This window comes from Bos indicus, chromosome 10 (genome assembly GCF_029378745.1).
Source record: "Bos indicus isolate NIAB-ARS_2022 breed Sahiwal x Tharparkar chromosome 10, NIAB-ARS_B.indTharparkar_mat_pri_1.0, whole genome shotgun sequence".
Lineage (NCBI taxonomy): Eukaryota > Metazoa > Chordata > Mammalia > Artiodactyla > Bovidae > Bos > Bos indicus.
The window spans coordinates 100,185,434-100,204,914 of NC_091769.1; the positions used below are offsets into that span (position 1 = coordinate 100,185,434).

Genomic DNA, 19,481 nt, shown 5'->3' on the forward strand with positions numbered 1-19,481 from the left:
GGGATGGAATGGGGAATTGGATTAAGATGATCAAAAGGTACAAACTTACACATGAGATAAATAAAACTCAATAAAATTGGAAGAGAAAAAAAGACAATATGGCATTCGCAAAAGAGTAGACAAATATACCAATGGAAGAGAACAGAGACCCAGAAATAGACCCCCATAAATATACTCAACTGACTTTTGACAAACGAGTAAAGGCACTACACCGGAGCACAGACAGACTCCCTGAACAAACGGTGCTGGGACAGCCGGGCGTCTACACGTGAAAAAGAGTCTAGACACATTAACTCAAAATGAATCACAGACCCATGTGTAAAACTACAAAATTCCTGGAAGACAACATAGGAGAAAATCTAGATGACCTTGGGCATGGTGATGCCTTTTTAGATACAACATTAAACACAGGATCCATGAAAGAAAGAAAGCTGGACTTCATTAAAATAAAAATAAAAAATTCTGCCCTGTGGAAGACAATAGCAAGAGCACTAGAAGACAAGCCACAGACTGGGAGAAAATGGGACAAAATATTTGTAAAAGAATTCCAGAAAAACATCTATTTCTGCTTCACTGACTATGCTAGACCCTTTTTGACTGTGTGGATCACAACAAACTGGAAAATTCTTAAAGAGATGGGAACATCAGACCACCTTACCTGCCTCCTGAGAAATCTGTATGCAGGTCAAGAAGCAACAGTTAGAACTGGACATGGAACAACAGACTGATTCCAAATTGGGAAAGGAGTACATCAAGAACGTATATTGTCACCCTGCTTATTTAACTTCTATGCAGAGTACATCATGCAAAATGCCGGGCTGGATGAAGCCCAAGCTGGAATCAAGACTGCCAAGAGAAATATCAATAACTTCAGATATGCAGATGATACCACCCTATGGCAGAAAGCAAAGAGGAACTAAAGAGCGTCTTGATTAAAGAGGAGAGTGAAAAGGCTGGCTTAAAATTCAACATTCAAAAAATGAAGATCATGGCATCTGGTCCCATCACTTCACAGAAAATAGATGGAGAAACAATGACAGATTTTATTTTGGGGGGCTCCAAAATCACTGCTGAAGAATTGATGCTTTTGAGCTGTGGTGTTGGAGAAGACTCTTGAGAGTCCTTTGGACTGCAAGGAGATCCAACTAGTCTGCCCTAAAGGAAATCAGTCCAGAATATTCATTGGAAGGATTAATGCTGAAGTTGAAACTCCAATACTTTGGCCACCTGCTGCGAATAATGGACTCATTGGAAAAGACCCTGATGCTGGGATAGACTGAAGGCAGGAGAAGGGGATGACAGAGGATAAGATGGTTGGATGGCATCACCAACTCAATGGACATGAGTTTGAGCAAGCTTTAGGAGTTGGTGATGGACAGGAAAGCCTGGTGTGCTGCAGTCCATGGGGTCACAAAGAGTCAGGCATGACTGAGTGACTGAACTGAATTGAAAATCACTGCAGATGGTGACTGCAGCCATGAAATTCAAAGACGCTTGCTCCTTGGAAGAAAAGCTATGACAAACCTAGACAGCATATTAAAAAGCAGAGACATTACTTTGCCAACAAAGGTCCGTCTAGTCAAATCTATGGTTTTTCCAGTAGTCATGTATGGATGTGGGAGTTGGACCATAAAGAAGGCTGAGCACCAAAGAATCAATGTTTTTGAACTGTGGTGCTGGAGAAGACTCTTGAGAGTCTCCTGGACTGCAAGGATATCAAACCAGTCAATCCTAAAGGAAATCAACCATGAATATTCATTGGAAGGACTGATGCTGAAGCTCCATTACTTTGGCCACCTGATGTGAAAAGTTGATTCACTGGAGAAGACCCTGATGCTGCGAAAGAGTGAGGGCAGGAAGAGAAGGGTGCAACAGAGGATGAGATGGTTGGATGGCATCACTGACTCGACAGACATGAGTTTGAGCAAGCTCTGGAGTTGGTGATGGACAGGGGAGGCCTGGCGTGCTGCCGTCCACGAGGTCGCAAAGAATCGGACATGACTGAGCGACTGGACAACAACATTCAAAATATACAAGGAACTGAAAACTCAGCCATAAAAACACCCAATTAAAAAGCAGGGCAAAAACCTTAACACACTCCTCATCAAAGAAGATACACAGCTTATGAAAACTTGCTCCATATCATACGTCACTAGGAAAATGCAAATCAAAACTCTAAGACTCCACTACATGCCTATCAGAATGGCCAAATCAGGAACACCGACACCTCCAAATGCTGACAAGGGTGTCGAGTGACAGGGGCTCTCACACACTGCTGGTGAGAGAGCAAAAACAGAACAGTCACTTGGAGGAGAGTTTGGCAGTTTCTTACAAAACTAAACATCACCTTCCCAAACAATGCAGCAACTGTACTCCTTGGGATTTATCCAAAGGAGTGAAAACTTACGTCCACACAGAAACCTGCACATGGATGTTTACAGCTTTACTCATCATCGCCAAAACGTGGATGTAACCAAGAAGTCCTTCAATAGGTAAATGGGTAAATAAACTTGGTACAACCAGATAATACAATATTTGTCACTGATCAGCCACTCAGTGTCCAACTCTTTGTGACCCTGTGGACTGGGGAGGAGCCCACCAGTCTCCTCTGTCCATGGGATTCTCCAGGCAAGAATCCTGGAGTGGGTACTCAATCCCTTCTGCAGGAGATCTTCCCGGCCCAGGAACTGAAGTCAGGTCTCCTGCATTGCAGGCAGATTCTTTACCATCTGAGCCACCAAGGAACCCCCCAAATAAATAAAATTATTTTTAAAAAATACATAAATAGTGAAGTCTTAAAGTCTTATGTTACATACCCTATAAAGACTTCAAAGGAAATAATCTAAAACACAATAGTAGGATCTTCCCTGGTGACTCAGTGGTAAAGGATCCTCCTGCCAATGCAGGAGACATGAGTTCGATCCCTGATCTGGAAAAATCTCACATGCTGCCGAGCAACTAATAGTTGTGTGCCACAACTACTGAGCCTGTGCTCTAGAGCCCAGGAGCTGCGACTACTGAAGCCCGAGCGCCCGAGAGCCTGCGCTCTGCAGCAAGAGAAGCCACTGCAGAGAGGAGCCTGCACAGTGCAGTCAGAGGGCAGCCCCTGCTCGCCACACTAGAGAAAAAGCCCATACAGCAACGACAACTCAGCACAGCCATAAATTAAAAACAATAAAAATAAATGAAACAAAGTAGTAATATCTCTAGATATAAGATTGTGGGTAAATATTTTTCTTTTTCCATACTTTTCAATGTTCTTTTATAAATAGGTATTAACAATTTTTAAAACATAATGATCTGCCTCTTGAGAAATTTGTATGCAGGTCAGGAAGCAACAGTTAGAACTGGACATGGAACAACAGACTGGTTCCAAATAGGAAAAGGAGTTCATCAAGGCTGTACATTGTCACCCTGTTTATTTAACTTCTATGCAGAGTACATCACAAGAAACGCTGGACTGGAAGAAGCACAAGGTAGAATCAAGATTGCTGGGAGAAATATTAATAACCTCAGATATGCAGATGACACCACCCTTATGGCAGAAAGTGAAGAGGAACTCAAAAGCCTCTTGTTGAAAGTGAAAGTGGAGAGTGAAAAAGTTGGCTTAAAGCTCAACATTCAGAAAACGAAGATCATGGCATCCGGTCCCATCACTTCATGGGAAATAGATGGGGAAACAGTGGAAACAGTGTCAGACTTTATTTTTGGGGGCTCCAAAATCACTGCGGATGGTGACTGCAGCCACGAAATTAAAAGACGCTTACTCCTTGGAAGGAAAGTTATGACCAACCTAGATAGCATGTTCAAAAGCAGAGACACTACTTTGCCAACAAAGGTCCACCTAGTCAAGGCTATGGTTTTTCCTGTGGTCATGTATGGATGTGAGAGTTGGACTGTGAAGAAAGCTGAGCGCCAAAGAATTGATGCTTTTGAAGTGTGGTGTTAGAGAAGACTCTTGAGAGTCCCTTGGACTGCAAGGAGATCCAATCAGTCCATCCTAAAGGAGATCAGCCCTGGGTGTTCTTTGGAAGGCATGATGATAAAGCTGAAACTCCAGTACTCTGGCCACCTCATGCGAAGAGTTGACTCATTGGAAAAGACTCTGATGCTGGGAAGGATTGGGGGCAGGAGGAGAAGGGGACGACAGAGGATGAGATGGCTGGATGGCATCACCAACTCAATGGACGTGAGTTTGGGTGAACTCCGGGAGTTGGTGATGGACAGGGAGGCCTGGCGTGCTGCAGTTCATGGGGTCGCAAAGAGTCGGATATGACTGAGCAACTGAACTGAACTGAACTGAACTAATAATTATTATTAGAAAAGTCACAGGGCAACCAAGTAATGATGACCAGTCTATGGATTCTGTAATTAGTTATCACCTATCTTTTAACACTTAACATAGCCTTCCACTTTCCACCCCCAGTTGTCAATTGTGCCCTGCCCCCAATCAATCTTAGTATCTGTAAAGATAGGGCCATCATCTTGTGGCTAATTTAAACAATACCACAAGCAATATCATACTATTAGGTTGGTGCAAACATAATTGTGGTTTCGGAATTATAATCATTATAATTAGGCTCAAACACATCTTAATCAAAATAGGAACCATTAAAATCAACATATGTTTTGCCAATGAGAAATAAGTTTATTCCTACGGTGTAAAAACTCATGCTTCAGGATTCAACGAACTCTTGGAAAGCATTTTCTGCCTCCTGCTGGTGGTGGAAGTGTTTTCCCTGCAAAAAGTTGTCCAGGTGCTTGAAGAAATGGTAGTTGGTTGGCAAGAGGTCAGGTGAATACAGTGGATAAGGCAAAATTTCGTAGCCCAATTCATTCCATTTTTGAAGCGCTGGCTGGGCAGTGTGTGGTGGGGTGTTGCTGTGGAGAAGAACTGGCCTCTCCTGTTGACCAAGGCCAGCTTTAGGCACCGTGGTTTTCAGTGCATCTCAGTGATTTGCTGAGCATACTTCTCAGATGTTACGGTTTCACCGGGATTCAGAAAGCTTTAGTGGATCAGTTGGGCAACAGACCACCAAACAGTGACCATGACCTTTTTTTGGCGCAAGTTTGGCTTTGGGAAATGCTTTGGAGCCTCCTCTTGGGCCAACCACTAAGCTGGTTATCACCAGTTGTCATATAAAATCCACTTTTCATCGCATGTCACAATCTGATTGAGAAATAGTTCACTGTTGTTGCATAGAATAAGAGAGGACGATACTTTAAAATGCTGATTTTTTAAATTTTTGGTCAATTCATGAGGCACCCACTTACAGAGCTTTATCACCTTTCCAATTTGCTTCAAATGCTGAATGACCGTTGAATGGTCAATGTTGAGTTCTTGGGGCAACTTGTGGGGTAGTTGTAAGGGGAGCAGCTTCGATGATGGCTCTCAATTGGTCACTGTCAACTTCTGATGGCCAGCCACTACACTCTTCATCTTCAAGGTTCTCATCCCATTTGCAAAACTTCTTGAACCACCACTTCTTGAATGTTCATTAGGAGTTCCTGAGCCAAATGCACTGTTAATGTTACAAGTTGTCTCTACTACTTTACAACCCATTTTGAACTCAAATAAGAAAATCACCTGAATCTGCTTTTTGTCTAATATCATTTCCATAGTCTAAAATATATATAAAATAAACAGCAAGTAATAAGTCAGTAGCAAAAAAAATTTAAGTGAGAAATTCACATTAAAATGATGTATACCACAACCGCATTTAAGAACATATTCCAATAACAAGTAGCAAATTCCAACAATGCAAAACTGCAATTACTTTTACACTAACCTAACAAAAGTAAAAATTGCAACATTCTTAGGTGTAACTGCCTGTGGCAATTGTCATTACATGCCATAAACTGAAATGAATACGTAATTCATTCACAGCAAAGGCAGTGTCTAGTACTGTATTCCTGACCAAGAAAGAAAGTCCTTTCAAAGTAATGAAAAAAAAGAGAATTAATGTCCTCTTTGGTTGGAAGGTAAAATAGGTACATGATTCCCGGCAACAGAAAGAGTGGCGGGATTCCTCAACAAGAGGATCAATGGCAACTGTGTATCCCAGCTCTTCTAACTGATCTGGGGAATAGGCTATGTACACTTCTCATACCAAAAATTTATTTCTGGCCCTTTAAGTTCAATTAGGTGCTCCTATTCTGCCACACATTCCATGATTCCAGGATCCATGACCATGACCTCTTCCTTGTTTGGGCTCCAATAAGAGGCTGAATACCATCCATAATTTGGCAACGATATAATCCAGAATTCTCACCTCACATCCAACCACTTTGCTTTATCGGTGTGCTCCCCAAGCTGGGTATTAAAGTAAACTCCGTTATCTCTCCTTGATTGTGAAGAACAAGATACTCTTAGAGTGAAATCTGAGTTAACACCTCCTACAATCACAACTACTTATTTCCCAATCCAGCATTATGAGCCACCCATCCCAAAAGAAAAAATATACACAATTTAGTGGTGTTATGATGAATTCAGCCCGTCTGTGGCCTCAAGAACAGCTAGATCCAAGGTGCAGTGTCTAGCTTCAGTCCCATTGCCTCTCCTCTCATTCCAAGAACTTTTTAGTATTTTTTTGCCAAGCTTACTAATTTAGATGGATATAAGCATACCGGTGTTTTAAGGTGGGCACTATATTTCACTTGATCTTTTAACAATCCAATCCATTTTTACATTACATTAGCCAACAGAGGGTGATACCGCAGACAGGAAATCCAGGAGCTGTTAAGGCTTTCATATAAGTTCTTGCAGTCTTTGGCCAATATAGTGAAACCATGTGCCACCTTATAATTAGAATAGATACCACTGCAGCAAGGCAGCTTGTTTACACTGGCCCGGTCTAGCTCCTTCCAGCCCTCTGCTGTCGAAGAACACTGATCCACAAAGGCAGACACTTGGCCTGCACAGCAGTCAGTCAGCTGTCAGTGGCTGCTTCATGCTTGGTTTGTGGCAATCTGTGGTCTCAAGCTTTACAAAACACAGTGTCCTAGCTACTGTGCCCTCTCCCGGAGTGAATCTAGGGTGCTGCAGCAACTATCCTTGTGAATTTTGTCCACTTTAGAATTTCACAGGGTGAGGGTGAGATCATTTATATGCCTCTTCAATACTAGCATATTGGATATTTGGTCTATTTCTGACTGGCAGACTCTGGCTCCAAATTGGAAATTTATTTACAGACACTCTTGGGCTTTTCATGGTCCAAACCACTGAGCCAAACTGACTGCAGCTGATCCGCCAGTCTGTTGAAATCAACTACTGGGTCACACCTCACTTGGTGCTGTCCAGGATGCACGTGATTTTGCCCATTAAGTGAACCTTCCGGGTCCCCAGTTTGTTAGCATTTTTCTGGACTGACAATGCAAGATATCTGTCTTTTCATGTTTTCAGCCACTGATGACACCGGGCAGATCCATTAATGGAAAACCCTACTACTAATCACTGCTTTTCTTGATGGGAAAAAAAAAAAAAAAATTCCAAATATGCCTTGGGCAATAGGCCCAGACTTTTTAAAGAGGTCTTAATACTTGGCAAATGATCAATACTGTGATATAATTTGTTGTTATTGTTTAGTTGCTAAGTCGTGTCCAACACTTTGCAACCCCTTGGGCTGGCTCCTCTGTCCATGGGATTTCCCAGACAAGAATACTGGAGTGGGCTGCCATTTCCTCACCCAATGGATCTTGTATAATAGTAAATGAATAAATTCGGGTGGGCCTGGAGTTTTTTGAGTTTGACTTCCCAGCCCACCACCATGGATTACTTCTATATCTAGAGCAGTGGTTTTCAACCCTGGCTGCTTACTGGAATCATCTAGGAAGCTTAAAGACAGACGCAAACAGCAACAAAGAAATTATACCTGAGACCCATCATAAATAAATTAAACTGGAATTTCTAGGGATGAGACTCAGGCACTGGTGGTTTTACTTTGCTTTAACTCTCCAAGTGATTCTAGTACGCAGCCAGGATTGAAAATCAAGAATCTAGAGCAATGTTTTTCAAACTTCAGAATACATCAGTATCACATGGAGGTAACTCAAGTGGACTGTTGGGCCCCACATCTAGAGTTTCTGATCAGGTCTGGGATGAAGTTTGACAATCTGCATTTCTAACAGGCTTCCAGGTAATGCTAATGTGTTGGTTAAAGGCCAGCACTGAAAACCACTGGTCTAGAGTATGCTTTTCAAACTTTAATATCAAAACCCACAATTTTAATATTTCAAACCCATAACACTACCTGAGAATGCTGTTAAAATTCAGAGTCTAATTCAGCAGGCCTGGGGTTTGAGATCTGCTTTTCTAATGAGCTCCTAGGTAATGCTGAAACTGATGGTCTAAGGACTACATCTTTGAACAGCAAGTATCTAGAGCTACCAGCCATGTGCCATTTTAAAAATAATCAACCAAACCAGAAGCTGCTGGAAAGACCCTGAAGGAGGCCAGTTCTGTACACCTGTGATGACATGACTCATTCTGATGACTTCTTTCTGCTCCCTCTGTTCCCCTAATCATATAAACATCCGTACACAGTCTCCTCGACAGTCATGATCACAATGTGATTATTGCAAAACAGCTAACATCTCCACTAAGGTGAAGTGCTACTCACCTGACTTGATGCAGCTGGCCACTTCCTCTCCCTGAAACACTATTTCTAACTTGGTTTCCGTGACTCTACACTCTCTTGGTTTTCTCCTGTCTCTCTGGCCACTGTTTTGTCAGTTCTTTTCCATCTTCTGAATATTTCAATGTTGGAGGGCCACAGGAATTCATTGTTCAGATTCTTTATACTCACTCCCTCGGTGATCTTATCCAGGGTTATGGCTTTAAATACTACCTACATGCTGATAACACTCAAACTTAACCCACCGCAGACTGCTTCCCTGGATTATAGATATGTATGCTCCATTGGCCTAATGTACAAGCCCACTTGGTTGGTTGTCTATTAGTATCTAAAACAGCTCATGATCGTCCGTTTCTCCCAAAGCAGAAAGTCTGCCCTCCCCACAGCTTTTGCTAATTCACTAACGGGCAACTCCATTCTCAGGTGTTCTGGCCCCAAGCTGCAACCATCTCGTGACATCTTTTCTGTCACAATTTACACCTGGTCCACCAGTAAATCACGCTGCCTCTGTCTTCAAAGTCTATCCAGTGGTTTCTCAGCGCTCCTGTCATGACCGCTTTGGCCCAAGCCACAAACATCTCTTCTAAGTCTCCTAAGTGGTCTGTCTGCTTCCATCTTTCACCTCTCCCTCCGTCTTTCATCAACACAGGATCCAGAGTGACTTTGTCAAACCATTAACTCAAAGTAGGTCACTAATTTGATTAAATTGTTCCAATGGCTTCTAATCTCCCTCAGATAGGAAGGCAAAAAAATCTTCTCAATAGCCCACAAAGTCCTAAACAATCTGCCCCACCACTTCACCAGACCTCATCTCTGTGCTCATCTCTGTGGGAATTCACTGCACTCCAGCCACTGTAACTTTCCTACTGCCCCTCAAACACACGAGGCATTCCACTTCAGGCCTTTAAACGTGACGTCCCTTTGCCTGCAACGCCATTCCCTCCAGACAGCCAGCCGGCACAGTCCCTCACCTCCACGGCTCCACTCAAGCGTTACACTTATATTTTAAGGAGGCCTTCCTGGCTCCCCTACCCAAACTTCTACCTAAACTCTTTCCAATAGTCTGTGTCTCACTTTCCTGCTTTTTTCCCCTAGCCCTTACATATTATATATATATACACACACACACACACACCACTATATATACAAAATAATATATATGTACATACCAAATACATAATTCAATGTGCATAAATGTGAAATTTACCTTGGTTATTATCTCCCCCCAGTACATAAAGTGTCAATGAAGGTTGGGGATTTCACTTGTTTGGTTCACTGCTGTAATTCTAGTGCTAAAAACAGCCACTGGCAAATACGAATAGGTGCTCAATAAATATCTGCTGAAAGACTAAGTAAAGTAAGAAATACCTATTTTTACACCAATATGTGTCCCAGACACCACTTAAGAAAGTGTCTTTAGAACGTGGGTATAACCAACTGTGGCAAATGACGATGATAAATCAAAAACGATGAGAAGAGAGAACTGACCTCTGGATGAGCACTGTGGAGGTCACTGGTGACCTTGACAAGAGCTGCAATGATGAAATAAAATAGAGCCAACACTGAATGGGAGAAAAAGAGCTGAAGACAGTGAGGACAGATGACTTTTTCAGTTATTTTCTCTTAACATGAACCACTGCATATGACGCCACCTCTTTTCAGAATGCTATGCCTTCGCTCACTTCCCCTGATGACTGTGCCTCTCTGTTGTCCTTCAAGACCCAGCCTGCTTAGGTGTTCCACTCACTGGGACACATCCCTGGAACTGTTATACGCCTGCATATACCACATCCCAGATACACTAATGCTATCTCTGGTACACACAGGAATCTTACACTTGACTGACAGGGTTTAACTCCTAAGACCTTCAGGCTGAGACCCTTGCACAAAGAAGGAGTTCAATAAATATTTCTTGGATGAGTGAAAAGCCTTGAAGGAACAGTAAGCTGATAGTTTCTAAGGAACTATTCTTATTTCTTAATAGTTTCTAAGGATTTATTTACCATATGTTTTCCTTAATTTATATCCAAAATATATTTTATTAGTTATCTATATATTAGACATCATAAAATAAAAAGGGAAACAATTATAATACAAATCTAAAATTTCTCTTTTACCCTAATAATATACACTTAAGGTACATTTATGATAGTTTGAATTATTATTCTATATAATTCCAACCTTTGCCTGAAAACATGCTAATTTTACCTCTTAAACTATGCAGCATTTGAAAAACAACCATAAATATTTTGATATCCAAACACACAAAATGAAATCTTACAGAAAAAAATTATTATATAGTCTGTGAAAGTTAAGACCACCAATTCTAGTTACTTAAACATGGGGACATTTTACTAAATCTGTATGTTGCTTAATACTTTCTGAAGTACAGCTTCTGAATATTACACAATGCTTAAGAAAATTCTGGAATCAAGTCTGAAGGAAGGAGTTCTACCCATTTTTCAAACTGCTTATTTACTACTTCTACACATGCATGTTTTGGGATACAGACTGGCAATGTGCTTCCTAAACAGAATCATCTGGGGGCACTGTGTGAAAAACAAATTTCTGGGATCCAGCTCTAGAGGATTCTGCTGCTGCTGCTAAGTCGCTTCAGTCGTGTCCGACTCTGTGAGACCCCATAGACGGCAGCCCAGCAGGCCCTGCTGTCCCTGGGATTCTCCAGGCAAGAACACTGGAGTGGGGTGCCATTTCCTTCTGCAATGCATGAAAGTGAAAAGTGAAAGTGAAGTCACTCAGTCGTGTCTGACTCTTAGCGACCCCATGGACTGCAGCCCACCAGGCTCCTCCATCCATGGGATTTTCCAAGCAAGAGTACTGGAGTGGGGTGCCTTAGTACATGTCATGAAAAGGCTAAAAAATGGCAAAAAGCTCCTTAAATGGTTCTGCTGATCAGTCAGGTTTGGGAAATACTGACCATATATCTGGAAACATTAAGTAGACAACAAGTGGGCTTGTGGTAATTCCCGCCAGACCTTAGAAAGTTGGTACCCTCAACCCATAAACACAAAAAACACTGATCCACCATGGAAACATCACACATTCCAAAACACTTTTCCAACAATAATTCTGACTTGTGTTGAATAAATGAAGTTTTCATACTATGAGTACAGAGTGGTTAGAAACCACTTTCACTAGACTATGGTGAAGCCTGATCAGTACTTTTTCCTAAGAGCACCACCTGCCACAATTCACCAGCTGCTCTACCTTTCATTTTGTCTAAAGAAAAAAGAAAGTAGTACCAAAATGCACCGAGTTAACTACATTCCATTAATGGTCTTCAGTGGTGATACATGTTTTGAGAACTATCAGTAACATCCACTACTTCAAATACAAACTTGTCAAAAATGTGTTGATGGGTGGTATCTGGAGAAACTAATTTAAAAAGCTATTGTATCCTTTGGGAAGACAGCTGGCAAAAGTTTCAAAATATAGACCAGGCTACAGATGTGCATTTTATATTAAAACTGCCAGTAGTCTATAACTTACTCTTAAACCTGTAACAAACATTTAATAACTAGATAATTTTATCAATATAACTTGGGACACAGAAAAAAAAAGCAAATTAAGAAAAAAAAGTGACTAAAATTCTGACAGTGAAACAAATTTCTATATAAATCAGTAATACTGAAATAAATATAACTGAAGGACAGAACACTATATACATACATATCTAATAAAAAGAAGTAAGATAACTACACGTTAACACAGACAAAATGATAAAGTCACGTGGCACCACCGCTGGCAATGCTAGATGTAGTAAGATGACAGAACTGGAAAGCAAATAATCATTACCTTTGTCTTTCCAACCAATACGGCACTTACATTTTTAAAACCTAAAGACAATGACTTGCTCAGTCTGGTACAGTCTTACATTCAGACTAAGTTATATTTAATAAGTTTACCTAAGTTTCAAGCAAATATGGAAACAACACAGATGATCAATACAGCAATGACGTTTTATTAATAAGGTAACATTACAGCAACATTGTTTTCCACCATGGTACCATTTATAAAAATTTCATTTTCTGCTGTGACATAATTGAAAAATTACAGTAGTAACTATACCTGTATTTCAGACACTGAATGGAAACAAATTTGAAAACGTCGAACTTTCACAAACAAGAATGATTTCTATCATTAATTGCTTGAAACGAAATTTCCAAAACTCTTTGATTGCTAAGTTACAGTCTTGCTACTGCTGCTGCTAAGTCACTTCAGTTGTGTCCGACTCTGTGTGACCCCAAAGACAGCAGCCCACGAGGCTCCCCCATCCCTGGGATTCTCCAGGCAAGAACACTGGAGTGGGTTGCCATTTCCTTCTCCAATGCATGAAAGTGAAAAGCGAAAGTGAGGTCGCTCAGTCGTGTCCGACCCCCAGCGACCCCATGAACTGCAGCCCACCAGGCTCCTCCGTCCATGGATTTTCCAGGCAAGCGTACCACTATTGCTTGAAACAAAATTTCCGGAACTCTTTGATTGCTAAGTTATAGTCTTAGTACTGTATTAAATTTGTGCCACAATTTCAGGATGCAATTGCCATGGCAATTTTCAAGCAAACTTTTTACTGTTATAAATTATTCTGAGGGTGAATCATTTGCATAAAGTCACAAGCAAGTATCCAATTAAGGCAAAAATTAGACTAATCTGTCATTTTGAAACATTTTGAGACACTACATGTATGGTTATGCAACTATGTACACCAAAGGAAAGCAAAAGCATCTCTTCCTTGCCGTTTACTGAAACACAATTTTAAAAATTCAAGCCATGTGACATATAGGTTCAAATTACTGCTGGAAGAATAAACAAAGCATCATTTACCCCATCAAAAAAAATTGTATCTAGTTTCAGAAGATCTTCATACCATATTACTCTCAACTACCAAGGAGTAAAAACAACAGAAGTGCACCTCAACACCCTTCACACCTACCTACCCCACCTACTAAAGGAACCTAACAGACTGAATATCTGGAGGAGGGCTCCAGTCAAGGCTGTTTCAACTAGATAAACTTAACTATCCCCTGAACTGTCGGAGACCTAATACATGGAAAAGAGAGAAACTGGAAAGGATCAGGGAAAAAGACAAAGAACTGGGGTAAATTCTACTCTTGGGGTGAGTAACACACAAGATGGTAAAGAATCTGCCTGCAGTGCAGGAGACCGGGGTTCGATCCCTGCATGGGGGAATATCCCCTGGAGAAGGAAATGGCAACCCACTCGGGTACTCTTACCTGGAGAATTCCACGGACAGTGGAGCCTGGCAGGCTACAGTCCATGGGATCTCAAAGAGTCTGACTAAGCACACACACACACTGAACCCCAAACACTGCCTCATTTCCTATTCCACAACCGGTTTCTGCTCTTTATTCTATCTTGCCCTACCTTTTGTTTGTCCTAGGCCTCCCTCCCTCTCGCATAAATGTGCAGACATGCAAAACAGATCTTTATTTATGGTATTTAAGTACCAGAGTGTTTTGCCTACAAAACATCAAACCATGATACCAAATGGGTTTTAATTGCACAGTTTAAGTCCTGTGGAACACAGATATGGGGATAAAACTGAGTAATCAAACCCAATCATAGGATCTCTTAAAAACACACACACACGGTCTCAAATGTTTTAAAACACATCTCTATTTATCAACGACAAATATGCTGTGCTTGAGACAATAATCAACAGTCTAAAATAATCTCTGCTGCTCTTAACTTCATTTGCCACAAAAGTTCTGCTGAGACACTGATGGAAAATACTATTTCAAATACACCGCTCACTAAAGAAATGGAAACAAGCACTGGGACCAACTTTAAGATGTCGGTCAAAGAAGAATTAAAATGTAGACAAAATTGTGATTTAAGTAAAAAAAAAAAAAAAAAGTAAACTTATTTAGGAGTGCTTTACCAAAAAGGAAACAAGAGAAATGGACATCAGAATTAGTTTAGCACCTAAAATGATTGTGGGGGGGTGGGGTGTGGATGGGTTGAATCAATCCTTACCCTCAAACTGCCTTCAGGTGTGCAAATTTTAAAGTCCGATGAATTGCGGGAAGGTTGCCGGTATTTCTATCTGCTTATAACAGCAGGCGCTGAAACCTCAACTAGTTATTATGGCCAAGAGCCGAGTGCCCTCTAGGATGCCACCCGCGGCGCGCTCCCCGGGACCAGCCTAGCGCTTACGGGACTCTTCTGCGTTCTCTACTAGGTAAAGGACTTCCCTCTGGCAGTGTAAGAATTCGTTTAATAAGCAGTCTCTGACGAGATTTCAAGGGGTAAAAATGCAACCTACGGCAGCTTTCGGTACACTGCACTCATCTGAGGAAGGGAGAAGGGAGGACCCCCGATTTGGGGCCATCGCAGCGACCCGAGGGGGAGACTCGGGGTACGAAGACGGGAAAGGGGGCCGGTTTCCCGGTGCCCAGAGGGCAGGGTCGGGACTAGACGGCCCCGGGCCTCCCCTTTGGGGCGCGGCGCCCTGCCCGAGCGGGCCGCGGGGGGCCGCCGGCCGCCCCCGGGCCGCGTACCTGATGATGTCGTCGCTGTGGCCCCGGTAGAACTTCTGCCGGTGCTCGCGCGGGCTGTACACCACGCCGACGCCCGCCACGAAGTACACGATCTCCTTGGCCGCCGTGTAGTAGAGGTTGTTGCGGCACTGGTGGCCCCGGTAGCCGTACACCCACTCGAGCCGCAGGTGGCAGCTCGGGGCGCTCCTGGCCGCCATGTCGGGGCGCCCAGCCCGCCGCGCCGCTCCGCTCGGGCGCCCGGCGGCGGGAGGCGGCGGCGGCCGGGCGAAGCGAGCCCTCCCCCGGCGGCCGGCACTCGCCGCCTGCCGCGTTCTCTACGCCGCGCCCGGCAGCCGCATGCCGCCTCTCCCTGCCGCCGCCGGCGCCGCCTCAGCCCACGGGCGGGAGGGGAGCCCTCGCCTCGCGGTGCATGCTGAGGGCCGCGGGCGCCGCCGGCCGTCAGGTGAGGTGGGGGATTGCCGCGCGCCCTCCCTTCGCCGCCTCGGCCGCCTGGTCTCCTCAGCCCGCAGCGCCCAAGCCGTGAGCCGAGCGAGCGAGGACCCGCCTCCCGTCTCCACTCCTCAGCCACCGCCGCCCCGGTCCCCCTGCGGCGTTCGCGTCCCGCCGCGGCCTCGTCCCACAGCTCGGCGGGCCCGCGCCGCGCGCGCCCCCGAGCCCAGACCCGCGGAGTGCGCGCGCTCTCCGAGCTCAGACCGGCGCCGCGCGTTCCCCCACCCGCTAGCCCAGACACGCGCCGCGCGCGCCCCGAGCCCAGACACGCGCCGCACGCCCCCGGACCCCCGAGCCCAGACCCGCGGCGTGCGCGCCCCGACCCCCGACCCGCGGCGTGCGCGCGCCCCCGAGCCCAGACCCGCGGCCCCGGCCCCCGCCGCCCGCGCGCGCCTCGCCCCGCCCCTCCCAGCGGGGGCGCTCCCGGGACAGTCTCTGGGCCCTGGTTCTCCTGCTCTCCCTCTAGCTGCACGTTTCTAGCTCGGCTATCTTCGGCCAGGACCAATGACCTCGGCTGCCCTGATCGCATCCCGCTCCGGCTCCGGGCGGACTCTCGGTCGCCCTTGTCCCCTGCTGCCGCAGAGCTCCTGTAGGTCTCACCAGGGCCTCGTCCTCGGCCAGGACTACGCTTGTGCGTGGAAGAATCAACACCAGGATCTTAACCTCCCTGTTTAATTGTTCCTCTTACCTGGTGCGTGTGTACGCTTTTCTGGCCGCTTCATAGTGCTCGCTGTAGCAGACGTTGCGTGGGACTAAAACCTGACTTCCTGAATACACGTTTTCTTATTTGTATACGTGACCTCAAAGCTAAAAGTAGAATTTAACTCGTAAAATCACACGCCAGATCCTATTTCTTGATAAATAGCAATGGTATTTTCAAAGCTAAAAGTAGAATTTAAATCGTAAAATCACATGCCAGATCCTATTACTCGATAAATAGCAATGGTACGGGAGAGGGAAATGGCAACCCAAGCCAGTGTTCTTGCCTGGAGAATCCCGTGGACAGGGGAGCCTGGTGGGCTGCCGTCGTCCATGGGGTCGCACAGACTCAGACACTACTGAAGCGACGCAGCAGCAGCAGCAGCAGCAGCAGCAGCAGCAATAGCAGCAATAGTACCTGATTTTGTTTTTTTAGAGAACTGTTTTGAACTGCAACTGTTTTGATACTTCTCTAATGGTGGTGATGAAGATGTCTTCAGTCTTAATGACACTGGAGAATGAGCCTGTAAGCACAAATACTGGAAGCAATGAGTTCTAGATCAGTTCCTCTCCTACTGAGTTTTCTTAAGATTTACAACAAGAAAAAATAATTTATAAAACACAAGTATGAGTCTTCTGTGTCTGGGAAAAAAATCAGTGTTTTATTTCCTTGGGAAATACCAAAACTTGGAAATCTTAAAAAAAAAAAAAAAGCTAGAATAAACTAGCATATTTTTAAGAAAGAGGTGATGATTCCTAGATGGCATCCATACCTTGGACTAAATGTTACCCTATTTCTGCTTCCTCAAAGATGCAAATTACCAATTTAAGACAAGAGGAAACCTTTTCAGTTTTGGCTATGACTTCTAGTCGACATACAGGAAAGGAGGGCTATTTCAGAGGAAAGAATTTCAACCAGTGTCATGGAAAGTAAACTATGAACGTGTAAGCAGATTTGGTGAACTCCACCAGGCAGGTTGAAAGTAGAAATGGAATCCAATTAGTTCACGATAATCATCTAACAAAACAGTGAGGAACTACAATGCAGGAAAAACTGTCAGCACTTCATAAAATTTCCCAGCTTTTAAATTCTTCTTATTCTATTCCCAGGTGATTAGCTATAAAACTGTCAATGAAAATAATCAATATACCAATCTATACCTGGAGAAGGAAATGGCAACCCACTCCAGTGTTCTTGCCTGGAAAATCCCATGGACAGAGGAGCCTGATGGGCTACAGTCTATGGGGTCTCAGGGATCAGACACGACTTAGCCACTAAACCAATCTGTAATAGAAATAGAAAAGTTTTGAGCCAAACTGAGGACGATAGCCTGGGATACACAGATCCAATAAGCACTTGAATTGTACTCCCCTGGACTACAAAATAGGGCTTCCCTGGTGGCTTAGCGGTAAGGAATCCGCTTGCAGTACAGAAGATGCAGGTTCAATCCCTGGGTTGGGAAGATCCCCTGGAGAAGAAGATGGCTACCCACTCCAGTAGTTTTGCCAGGATAATCCCATGGACAGAGGATGTAAGTGGGCTACAGTCTTTGGGGTCGCAAAGGGTCAGAATGACTTCAGTTCAGTTCAATTCAGTCGCTCAGTCGTGTCCGACTCTTTGCGACCCCATGAATTGCAGCACGCCAGGCCTCCCTGTCCATCACCATCGACTGAATAACAACAACAAAAGTCTACAAAATGGAGAAGGGTTATACGGGCAAAAACTAAAATTACATAAATTGTTTGTCAAGTACTAGGATTGGCCCTGGAAAGGAGTAAGGGTTCTTGGCAAACATGGATTGATTGGGTTCAAAATGGTTGCTTGGTTACAAGGGGAGACCTTGGGAACATAAGGTTCTGGCTGACAGTAGCTAGCAGATATTGTTTTGAGACTGATTGGTGGTGTCCTTGAAACTGATACAGTTCAGAAAATTCAAGTTCTCAGGGATGGAGAAACATACAGGAAACCACATCCACAATAGCCACCCAGCTCCACTTTGGATGCTTGAACCACAATTATTTGTTTTTATTTTTAAACATTTTAATTGTGATAGAAGTCACATAACATAAACAATTTTAATCACAGTTAACTATGCTTCAGTGGCACCAAGTACACTCACATTGTGCAACTCCCAACATCATCCATCTCTGGAGTTTTTTACTCTCCTGAACTGAAACTTTGTTCCCATTTAAAACTAAGTCCCCATCCCCTCTCCCCACCCCTGCCTCTGGCATCTATGAATGTACTTTCTGACTCTATGAATATGACTATTCTCAGTTCAGTTCAGTTGCTCAGTCGTGTCCGACTCTCTGCAACCCCATAGACCAAAGCACGCCAGGCCTCCCTGTCCATCACCAACTCCCGGAGTTCAGCCAGACTCACGTCCACCGAGTCAGTGATGCCATCCAGCCATCTCATCCTCTGTCGTCCCCTTCTCCTCCTGCCCCCAATCCTTCCCAGCATCAGAGTCTTTTCCAATGAGTCAACTCTTCGAGTGAGGTGGCCAAAGTACTGGAGTTTCAGCTTTAGCATCAGTCCTTCCAAAGAACACGCAGGACTGATCTCCTTTAGAATGGACTGGTTGGATCTCCTTGCAGTCCAAGGGACTCTCAAGAGTCTTCTCCAACACCACAGTTTAAAAGCATCAATTCTTCGGTGCTCAGCCTTCTTCACAGTCCAACTCTCACATCCATACATGACTACTGGAAAAACCATAGGCTTGACTAGATGGACCTTTGTTGGCAAAGTAATGTCTCTGCTTTTCAATATACTATCTAGGTTGGTCATAACTTTCCTTCCAAGGAGTAAGTGTCTTTTAATTTCATGGCTGCAGTCACCATCCGCAGTGATTTTGGAGCCCCCCAAAATAAAGTCTGACACTGTTTCCACTGTTTCCCCATCTATTTCCCATGAAGTGATGAGACCAGATGGCATGATCTTCGTTTTCTGAATGTTGAGCTTTAAGCCAACTTTTTCACTCTCCTCTTTCACTTTCATCAAGAGGCTATTTAGTTCCTCTTCACTTTCTGCCATAAGACTATTCTAGTTACCTCATATAAGTGGAGTCAAATGGTGTTTGTATGCACCTACTGTATACTGAAGGGGCTCCCCTGGTGGCTC

General features: G+C 44.0%; 1 protein-coding gene across 20 annotated transcripts in view; it reads right to left on the minus strand.

Moving 5' to 3' along the window:
- EML5 (EMAP like 5) overlaps positions 1-16,468 on the minus strand; it is a 160,965-nt gene extending 144,497 nt beyond the window's left edge. For 10 of the 20 annotated variants that reach the window (XR_011569047.1, XR_011569046.1, XM_070797980.1 and 7 more), the window contains exon 1: positions 15,173-15,446. Coding sequence is in view for 15 of the 20 variants with exons in the window: in XM_070797980.1 (XP_070654081.1) it covers positions 15,173-15,369 (197 nt within the window). In the remaining 5 variants the exon portion in view is untranslated. Of the gene's footprint in view, positions 1-15,172; positions 15,447-16,349 lie in introns of those variants that run through there. The other 10 variants (XR_011569048.1, XR_011569049.1, XM_070797978.1 and 7 more) reach the window with 2 other exon arrangements.
- Between the last annotated feature and the right edge of the window lie 3,013 nt (positions 16,469-19,481).